The 10,899-nt window shown below is 40.2% G+C and overlaps 1 protein-coding gene across 1 annotated transcript; it reads right to left on the bottom strand.

Annotated features, from left to right (window-relative positions):
* Positions 1 to 2,720: 2,720 nt before the first annotated feature.
* LOC124239661 (regenerating islet-derived protein 3-gamma-like) lies at positions 2,721 to 5,197 on the bottom strand. Its single transcript, XM_046661827.1, has 5 exons — positions 5,119 to 5,197; positions 4,427 to 4,545; positions 4,089 to 4,226; positions 3,075 to 3,201; positions 2,721 to 2,788 (listed from the first exon to the last, which is right to left on the bottom strand). The coding sequence occupies exons 1-5, from the start codon at positions 5,195 to 5,197 to the stop codon at positions 2,721 to 2,723; spliced, it is 531 nt and encodes a 176-aa protein (XP_046517783.1).
* Positions 5,198 to 10,899: the final 5,702 nt, after the last annotated feature.

Raw genomic sequence — 10,899 nt, 5'->3', positions numbered from 1 at the left:
GGTGGGCACAGATGTTAGCTAAGGGCCAGTCTTCCTCAGCAAAAAGAGGAGGATTGGCAGCAGATGTTAGCTCAGGGCTAATCTTTGTCAAAAAAAAAAAAAAAAGAAGGCTTATATTATCTTTCACAACCTTTAATCACAATTGGTTATGACGTTAAGTCTAACCTCCTTCCAATTCTCTGTCTGAATGTGTGTGCGGCGATATTCCCTGGGTACCTACCCAGTTTCATTACTCTCTTTCCCCCTTTCTCTACCAGCACCCAGGTGTTCCACTAAGAAAATTCACTCCCTCCACACTTCTGAGAGTAAACCTTCTTGGGTTTGCTTGATAAGAATCACACTCCAAGATCCTGGACACTTTATAACTCACGTAATTTAACTGGGATAATATGTCCTCTTTGCTCTAATAATGCTTCAGAGAAGATGAGCAGTAATTCAGGCTTCAGCCACCAGCCCATGATACTCCCCTGGCTGCCGTAATTTGCTCAGGTTTATCTAAAAAGAGTGAAGCTCAGGATTTTTCTCTTATAAATTTAGGAAGCAGTATTTGTTCTCTCTTCTGATATTGATGAAGAACCAGTAGCCCCAGTTGCTGCTGGCAAACGGGCTCATCAAAGGAAGCCAGTAGAGGGCTAAAGCATACAGATGAAAGAGAACGCAGACAAGAAAGCCCCAGAGAAATGCCTCTTGAGCCTAACTGAACTGACTCAAAATCTACTTTACTGCTCGATTTTTCAGTTATGTGATCCTATAAACATCTTTACTTTTTTTGAGCCAAGTTATGTAGGATCTTTCTTATTTGCAACTATAAATGTCCTATCTTATATAATGGGGTTCTCCAATTGACAGAACAGGATCTGGTTCCCACAACTGAGGTGGCTCCCCTGCCATTAAAGGGAGAACTAAATTAAGAATTGGAACAAGCACAATCACTGTGAACTTTTCTTTCTTTTTTTTTTTAAGATTTTTATTTTTTCCTTTTTCTCCCAAAGCCCCCCAGTACATAGCTGTGTATTTTTAGTTGTGAGTCCTTCTAGTTGTGGCATGTGGGATGCCGTCTCAGCATGGCTTAATGAGCGGTGCTGTGTCCGTGCCCAGGATTCGAACTGGCGAAACCCTGGGCCACGGAAGCAGAGTGGGCGAACTTAACCACTCGGCCACAGGGCCAGCTCCCACTGTGAACTTTTCTAACTCATTTTATTTCTTTCACCAGGACAGAAAATCAAGACCTGTGGCATTGTAGAATCATAAATTCGTTTAAACCGTTGGAAAGGTGTGTCCACCGAAAATACTAAATAGTTTTTTATTCAAGGCAATCTACCTTGAGAAAAGTAAAAGAAATGTAAACACTAATAAAAAAAATGACACTATCCACCCATCTCCTTTGTTTATTGAGGAACAATACTCTTACATGGCAATGTTGTAGTGTTCCTGGACCGCATGAATAATTTTTTTAATGGTCTCTTATGACAATGTCTTTTCCAGATTAAGGAACAGGCCAAGTACATTTTTTGCACAATAGAAACCTGTGACTAGGGAGGGGTGGTGATAAGGTGGAAAGCAGAATAGTGGTCTTGAAATATACAGATACACGAAAAGTTGCTGTCACGTATCTGTGTATTTTAAAACCACTATTCTTCAAAAAACCATTTATTTTATTTGTTTAAATTATTTTGTTGAGGTTATGTTGGCTTATAACATTGTGTAAATTTCAGGTGTAATATTATTATATTTCAGTTTCTGTATAGACTGCATCATATTCACCACCAATAGTCTAGTTTTATTGATAGAAATTCTGCCAGATATTGAAGTCATTCCAACTTCAACCCGACTGAGACCACAGTGTTTTAAGGTCCAAGGACAGAGGACCTCCTGGGGTCCATTCTCACAAGGTGCCCTCTGTGGAGGAGGCAATATATAGTTCGAGGGACGAGTGGTCATATTGAGTTTGCCAGCTGACTGTGGCATAGTAAGTACAGAAATTGAAAAATATTCAAAAATTTTACAGTTATTTGATAGATTACTTTTATATCTGTCAAAACGAACAAAAAATTTAGGTGTGCATTTTGATTATCTGTTTTATCCATTTAATTATTTTATTTATTCATTTGTATTATAATTTACAGATAGTACTCTCTGATAGATTGGAAATTTTTAAAAATTAAAAATGAAAAAAAAACAGTCCCTTTACCCCAATAAGTTTAGGAACCACTGTTCTAAACATCATTAGAGCCCCTAAGGCTGGATGTGTCTTAGCCCCTGGCCTTTGGGAATGTGTGGGCAGTAAACTGGTAGGAAAGCAATGTCTTCATATGTAACCCAAATCCTACATGAGCAGGGCCAATAGCCCTCATCGCAAAAATACTGGGAGGACATAGATTTAGTTGTTTTCTCAGGGACTGGGGGAAATCGGGCAGAGAGAAGACCCATCAAGCCTCCTCCCCCAACTACTTCCTCCTCCTCAGGGCCTGTCTATGAGACTGAAGCACACAAGATAGGCAATTGCAGACTAAAAGTTTTTTTATTGCTCTTTGTAAACTCAGGTTATGGAACTCACAGAAGCACCTGAAATGAAGAAGGGGAGGAGGGAAGGTCAGAATAAGGTGGTCAGGTTTGGGGATGTAGAGAAAATATTCTTCTCTTCCTGGGTGAATCTTCACACTTGGTCCACGTTCATGATGAGCTGCATACCAAACTCAGGCTGCTCACCCCCACCTGACCTAGGCATCGAACTTACAGATGTAGGGTAACTTCACATCACAGTTGTAATCTTTCCATTTCAGATATCCTGGAGATACAGAAAAGCTAAAGTGAATGGGGTTGGTGCAGTGGAGCTTGAGAACCCACTGGAGAGGCCGCCAGATTCTGGCCTAGGATTCAAAGCCTCTCCCTCTGCTTCACCAGCATCCCACTCCAGAGGAAGGAGACTCAGAGATGAGAGGTGAGAGGGGATGGGAGAAGACAGACCAACATTGCATTTCCTAGCTTAGGAGGATTCCCTGAAGATCAGGCCCAGAAACTGAGGATAAGAGGACAGAAAAGACTGGGCAGAAGCTAGCTCCTCTGTCTCTTACCTGTGCTTTGTGACAGACTTGCACAGTAGCCAGGGTTTGAGACAGTGGCAGGATCTCTCTCCCAAGAAAAGTAATTCAGAACATCAGTGCTACTCCATTCCCATCCATCTGCATAGGGTTCATAGCCCTGTGGGGTAGAAGATGCAGCCAGATGAGGTTGAATGGCCGTTAGAGTTCTTGCACGATTCCATCAGCTAGATATCTGATTCCCTCCTCAGCATCAAGGAATTTGGACTGCACATAGGTTCCGCCACAGAGTTTTCCTCTGGGAAACTCTCCCCAACTCCTTGCTCCTATTGGCAAATCCCAAAGCCAATAATCACAAAGACCAATGGAACCACTCAAAGTAATATGTTACTGTCCAAACAACAATTGGTGGTGCATTAGTGACTAGCCTCTAAAACTCAAAGAAAATCACTGTTCTATAGGGGCAAAAATGGATCCTATCTTCATTTAGGATTTCCTCAGCACAGTATGCACAAACTCAGTAAAGCTCAGAGAGCTGAATTACAAGACCTCATGTGTGAATTGTGTAAACAGTTTGACAAGAGGCAGAATAACGGGCCGGCCCAGTGGTGCAGTGGTTAAGTTTGCACGTTCCGCTTCTCGGCAGCCCGGGGTTCAGATCCCGGGTGCGGACATGGCACCACTTGGCACGCCATGCTGTGGTAGGCATCCCACATATAAAGTAGAGGAAGATGGGCACGACGTTAGCTCAGGGCCAGGCTTCCTCAGCAAAAAGAGGAGGAGTGGCAGCAGATGTTAACTCAGGGCTAATCTTCCTCAAAAAAAAAAAAAAATGAGGCAGATTAACTTCAGTTGTAGATTAAGATCCTCTGCAAAACACAGCTCTTTAGCTCGCCCCGAGGCCTTCTTTTTCTTCTAATTATCCCCCAGGATCTCTGAACTCCTGGATTCTATAGCATATTTCCTGCATAAGCAGAGGGGACAGGGACTGGGCCCGGATGGCCACACAGCTTGAGAGGGAACAGAGAGGAGAAAAAGTAATCGCACCTGTGTGGGGTCGTGGAGCCCAATCCAGATATATGAGTAGGTATTCACAGAATTCTTAACCAGGGAGCCCACAAAAGATGCCTCAGCCCCACTGAGGATAGACACAAGGTGTCCTGAGGGCCGCTTCTGGCAGGCAATCTGTGTGGGGAAGAGAGACACTGAGGAGGAGCTCTAGATGTCGCTGGGGGAAGGGCATGGCAGAGATAGGTGAGAAGGGTTGTGTTTGCAAAAGATGAGCATGCTCATTCTCACCCTCAAGAAACTCTGGAGAATGGAAACCACCCTCCACTTTAATGCACTTTCACTTCTCACCCCTAACTGCAAGTCTAACTACTCACATCCGCATCCATCCAGGATTTTGGTGTCATAAACAAGGCATAGCAGTGGGAGCCATAGGCATTGGAGCCTTTGGGACAGCTGAGTCGTGGAGAGGGAAGGTTCTTCTGGTAGTCTTCACCTGGGATGGAAGGAAATAAAGGAGGGTGGAGGGAAATGAAGAGTAGGGTTTTGGCTGGGCAGGTGATCCTGAGGAATATTTATGAGGCCAGTACTTGGGGAAGTAACACCATGCTCCTGGGTACCTCTCACCGTTGTCAACACTTTCAGGATCCTTGATCTTGAACCAGCTCTGATTAAATGAGGGACCGTCTCTTTTCTTTTACCCTTCCTTTTATTCAAAAGTCCAAACTTTCTCCCACTTGGGCTGACTCTTTCTACACTGGATCCTCCATTCATTCTTCTTCCCCATATCTCGCTAATGACCCCTCACACCTCCCTCTTCAACCTATCAGCATAACTTAGAGGCCACTGAGAAAAGGGGAAATTATCTCATTTCAGTGGGAATGGACCACGGAGGTGCCTCCCACCACTAGCAACCCTGAAGGAGGGGGTGACGATGGAGGAACTGTAGGCAGTTCATTGTGTGGGGATGTAGCTCACCAAGACCACATGTGTCACATAGGAGCCTTCCTTCTTTTCTTGGCCCTGAGAATTCAGAGGGAACCCAGTGCTGGAGGCAGAGAAATCTCACCTTGGACCTGAGATAGGAGCATCAGGCAGGAGAGCAGCATCCAGGACATGCTGGGGAGGGCGTTGGTGGACAGCATCATGTCTGAGATTTGAGGAGCAATCAGAGATCACTAAAGGAAGTGTGTTCAGAGAGAGGGCACACACAGGGCCCTCTGTTCTGCTTCTTGTCTTTTCTCTGTCTAATCCCTAGGAATAATTGGATTTTGATGACATCCATCCCTTTCTGTAGTTCTGGAAAGAACTGGAGAATCTGTATAGCCTACTCCCCCTGAGATTTCCCAGGACAGCCCTTGCTGAGTCTCAGAGCTCCTATGTGCTCTGAAGACTGTAATCCTCCTATAACGTCCCCCCAAATGTGTGAGGTAAACCCCCTGCCATGGGTTTCATCTCTCAGCTCTCACTTACCTCTCTTGCAGGGATCAGTGATGGTTGCTCAAGTCAGAAAAGACTGGGCTTTTATAAGAGGATCTGAGGGAGGGGTGCTGAAATGAAGAACAGCAATGTGAAGCCCAGACAGGACTCATGGGGGAGGGCTTGGCATTGGTTTAGGGAGATTTCCGCCACGGGGAGGGGTCTCTTCCCAGCAGAGGCTGGGAACTGCCGCAGATGTTGCCTCGTTCCCATTAGCAGGGCAGCACTTTCCTCAGGAACAGGTGAAATTTGTACTTTCCCCTCCTTCTTTCTTGTTAGGGGCCTGTGGCACAAAATACGATATAAAAATTTTAAGGGACATCTACTGGAGGAGTTCTTTTGGTGAATATCTCAAGAACTCACTTCTGCAGGCATACATGTGTATTTATTTCTATTTTGTGTGGTAAAATTAAATAAATGTTGAATTATAAGAGGAGGTGAGTATGGGAATTATAAGTATTACAGATAGGTAAGAGCATAGAAGGAAACAAAGCTAACAGTAGGAGTGATGGTTCAAGGTCGCCTCTTAAACATGGTAGCTAGTTTTAAAGAAAATGCAGAATCACCTGACAAGTCATATGATGGGCCAAGATCTTAAGGAAAATAAGATGAATAAACTTGCCTTACCAGTCTTCTGAGAGATGGAGCTTCCCTGAGGGATAATGATAACTTCACAGAATGAGAGACAATGGAGGAGTTTAAAACCCAAGGAGGACTACAGTCAATGATGCAGAGCCAAAGGAAGAATGAATGAGGTTGAAGAAGGGTCAGAGCAAGAACTGGATGAAATTGTAGACATGATCGTATATACTATATTGCATGTAAGTTAGGCCTCTACTGCAGCAAGATGCTCACTACCTTACGCTGCTAACAAGTCCCTTGCAAGACTGTTATTCGGCTGTAGATGAAAAGTCCTCTCTATCACCTTCTTACCGAGAGGGTGGCCAGCTTCATGTGGGGGTGCTGAGAAAAGTTCCTTAGTCATGCCTACTTCTGAGTTGGCAATTTTGGCAACTATGAGAAGCATACTATGCGTTTCAGGTCCAGTTTAGCCAGTCTGGGAAAAAGTTAGGCTTGGATTTTCTACAGACCCTGACTCTCATACTATTAGTATAGGCCAGCCTGTGCGCAGGCATCCACTGCAGGGATTTGAGAGGGGGCCATGCAATTAAGCTCATAACTGATTCATGTCCTCAGAATCCAAAAGTCAATAGAACCCACAAATAACCTAATAAGTATAGCCAACACATTCTTTTGTTATGAAGGAAAAAAGGAACTACTTCACAAAATATATACAAAAATATATAAATGCAAAGCCAGAACTATAGCAAGAGCTCAGCGGAAATTAAAATTTAAAAAATAATATATCACGCAAATGTGATAGTTAAGAAAATTTGGGAAGTAGCTTTGCTACGTGAAAACTATTTGAGAAGAAGTGAATAATAGCAATCACAAATCCAGAATGACGTATGTTCTGGAATTCTTGAAAAACTTAGTGTCATGGAACAAAGAAAGCATTTTAGATTAAAAGAACCTAATGAGATATAGCAACCTAATCTAGTGAGGAAATTTTAATTGAGTCTTGATTAATAAAGTAAATCATTTGAGTGACAATTGGGAAATATAAATATAGACTGATATTTGATAATGTCAGAATTTTAAATTTTCTTTCTCATAATAATGATATAGTTAGAGAATTTCCTTATACTTTTGTGTGTGTCTTTGAGAAAGATTGGCCCTGAGCTAACATCTGTTGCCAATCTTTCTCTTTCTTTTGCTTGAAGAAGATTGTCACTGAGCCAATGTCTCTGCCAATCTTCCTCTATTTTATGTGGGATGCCCCCACAGCATGGCTTGATGAGTGGTGCTAGGTCTGCACCTGGGATCTGAACCTATGAGGCAGAGCACTCAAACTCAACCACTACACCACCGGGCCAACCCCAAGAGTTTCCTTATACTTTTGATATTTATGGTGAGATATTTAGAGGTGAAGTGTCATAATGTCTGTAACTTACTTTCAAATTATTTGGGAAAAAGTGTGTGTGTGTGTGTGTGTTTAAAGAAAGAGAGATGGGTCAAGGAGAGAGAAACAAAGCAATTATTATAAAATGAAAAAAAATTCTGAATTTAAGTGGAAGATATAAGGGCATTACTCATACCATCATTTCAACTTATCTGTATGTTTAACATTTTGCAAATAGAAGGTTATAGTTTAACTTTCATGTTCCCTATCAATAATAACACATATGTATTTTTCCCATCATTACCATAAACCACAGATAACATAACAGAGTAATATTTGTGTAGAATCATGTAGACATATACACATCACAAATAAATTTCATAATTTCAAATAAAATATTAAAGTATCATAATTAAATAAAATATCTGAAATGTTTCATGGTTGGGTTCTTTGATATATGGCTATATAAACAAATAAACAGGGAAAAGCAAAGGGGTCAACAATATTGTGTTCAACTAGAAAAAAAAATCATGCCTTCAGAGTTAAAAAGAGTGATCATCAGAATCCACCTTTCAAAGCAGAGCTTAAACAGTTTTGAGGATGGAAAACCTCTGAGTCCTTCGTTTCTCTGTAAGAGGCAGAATTGTAGGTGTCTCTCCATAGTCGCTCTTCTGCTTCTCATGCTGTACTTGGTTTACTATCCTCCCAAATCTTCCCCGTTACCAGGTAGAAGTCAGTTAAATTCAGATTCCCCCATGAGAAGTTATTAAAATTTGGTTTTGTTTTGTTTTTACTTGAAATAATGTGATATTTATAATAACCTGTAGGGTTATAATATCCCTAACTGCAATGTAGGACTTTTGCTTCATATGACAACTCGCTAAACTCACTAAAATTTAGTTGTTTTTGTTTTATTTGTAGTTGTTCTTCCTAACAATCCTTATTAACCAGGCATTGAGAAGTGTGTTCGAATGCTGTATTTGAAAAGCTGGTTTTGAGTTATTTACAATCCATTTCTTGGTGGTGAGAGAGGAATCCTGACTCATGGAATATCGAAGGCTGAACTTTAAGAAGTTTTCTTTGCCAAAAGATAAGATTTCCAACTTGTACTTTTTATCCACGTTATCTTCCAAGTCCAACAATATTAATATTTGCAGATAGGCCTCTAGGTTATTTCTAGAATTAAGACAATCAGTAAATGATTACTTTGCGGGAATCCAGTATATTTCTTCCAAGGAAGGGAAAATGTGAAGGGTTCCTGGAAGACGGCTTAGCAAAGCCCACGTCAAAAATAGCCTTGAAACATGTTTTATTGGAGACTTATCACTAAGCACACCCCTTTGGGATATATTAACCAAATATGCAGGATGCTACTTTGGTCCTTTAGACTTATCGTAAGACTATCAGAAGCAATGGGAAAGGGATAAAATGAGCTCTCTATACTTTGTGAAACATGGCAGACTGGCCAAACCTGAGTCTCTGAGGCCAATGAATTATCAAAGCATTCAAAGATATCAAAGCATTGGAAAGCCGATGCCACAGCTGCTGGAATTTGGTTAGCCATATGTAAGTAATAAACAGTAACTATCTTATGACCTGTGTAGTTATTGGGTCAATAAAGTTTTTATCAGGAAACTGTGTCAATTTTTCTTTGATTCAATGTCTCACATTGATCTTATGAGATAAGTTCCCTGTTGTATATCATGTTAGTTCTTCCACTATATCTATTGTGTATTTTATACAGGCTATTGGTTGTCATTTATTTTTCTTTCAGGATAAGCTAGTCATAACACAAAGTGTTCTTCATTTTAGAAAAAATTAGGATTACTTTTCCAACTGATTACCATCAATTATATTTAGTTTGTTAGTGGTAACTCTGTAGATCTGAACTGCATTTCCAGTGTTCACATTTCTTTCGGCTGCAAATAAAAATAAAAATAAGATGGGGCCGGTTGTGTGGCCGAGTGGTTAAGTTCAAGCGCTCTGCTTCAGTGGCCTGGAGTTTGTCGGTTCAGATCCTGGGTGCGGACCTAGCACTGCTCATCAGGCCATGCTGTGGTGGCATCCCACATAGAAGAACTAGAATGGTTTACAACTAGGATATACAACTACATACTAGGGCTTTGGGGAGAAAATAAAAAGAGGAGGATTGGCAATAGACGTCAGCTCAGGGCCAATCTTAAGGTGATGGTTTAAAATAAATAAATAAATAAAAATGAAAATAAGAAATACTTCCATAGCCATGTTGCTTTTCTTTTTATTATGAATTATTTTTCTGATATGGAAAACATTTAACAAACATACAAACATATATGTACTCACCATCTAGAATGAATAGTGATCATATCTTGCCATCTTTCTTCATATCTTTATTTTTTAAGAAATAAAGTAACAAAAAAGATACAATAGTACTCTATTTGTATTGTTCCTCAGTCCCATTTCTCTTACTTTTCCATTATTAATTTTCTAATCCTTCTTCTAATTTAGGATTTTAATCATTTACTACATATAGATATATCAAGCAACCATATGTAGCATTATTTCCTTTTTCTAGATTTACATTCATGTATCATATTTAATGTAATATCCTGGAAATTTTTTGTTCATTTGACCTTAGGTTTTAAAAGATCTATCTACTTTGAGATAAATAATTCTTATTCACTGATTTTAACTGCAGTGTAGTATTTATTCATATAAGTATTTCAAAACCATGTATCCATTCTTCTACTGGTGGAAATTTCCAATATTTTGTTGATTTTAAGATGTGTGATTTGACACATTTTAAAATCTCTGAAATCTGAATACAGTGCTAATAATGACAAACGTGGTCTTCATCTTTGCTCTCTAGGACAAAGGTCAGCAACTTCTGTAAAGGGTCAGTAGCAAATAGTTTGGGCTCTGTAGACCATACCATCTTTGTCATAGCTACTCAGCTCTGCCATTGTAGCATAAAAGTAGCCAAAGACAATACATAAATGAATGAACATGCCTGTATTTTAGTCAAACATTAATTTTGGATGCTGAAATTTGAATTTTATATCATTTTATGTGTCACAAAATATTCTTCTTTTGATTGTTTTATAACTATTTCAAAATGTAAAAAATTATTCTTAGCTCACAGGCCATATAAAAATGAGCGATGGGCCAGATTTGACCCACTGACTGTAGTTTGCTGACACCTGACATACAGAAAATGAGAAAGAAATTAATCAAACAATAGCACAATTAGTTATTTAGTATAATATGGTAAGAGCTCTGAAGGACAAGTGTAAGGATTTTGAGAGCATAAAACAGAAGGGGCCTGACCCTCTGAAAGGGGAAAGCTCATAAATATGACCTGTTCTTAGCAGACAGGTGACAAGTTGATCCAGGTCCAAAGGGCACTGATTTTGAAAATTTTTGTCCCAT

This window comes from Equus quagga, chromosome 5 (assembly GCF_021613505.1).
Source record: "Equus quagga isolate Etosha38 chromosome 5, UCLA_HA_Equagga_1.0, whole genome shotgun sequence".
Lineage (NCBI taxonomy): Eukaryota > Metazoa > Chordata > Mammalia > Perissodactyla > Equidae > Equus > Equus quagga.
This window is presented reverse-complemented; position numbering and strand designations above follow the sequence as displayed.

What these genes read in the sequence shown, in the direction of transcription:
- LOC124239661 (XM_046661827.1), bottom strand. Translation starts at nt 5,197, where the DNA reads ATGATGCTGTCCACCAACGCCCTCCCCAGCATGTCCTGGATGCTGCTC. An exon ending in GCTCCTATCTCAGGTCCAAG is followed by an intron (nt 4,546 to 5,118) that starts GTGAGATTTCTC and finishes CTTCCATCCCAG; the next exon opens with GTGAAGACTACCAGAAGAAC. An exon ending in AATCCTGGATGGATGCGGAT is followed by an intron (nt 4,227 to 4,426) that starts GTGAGTAGTTAG and finishes TTCCCCACACAG; the next exon opens with ATTGCCTGCCAGAAGCGGCC.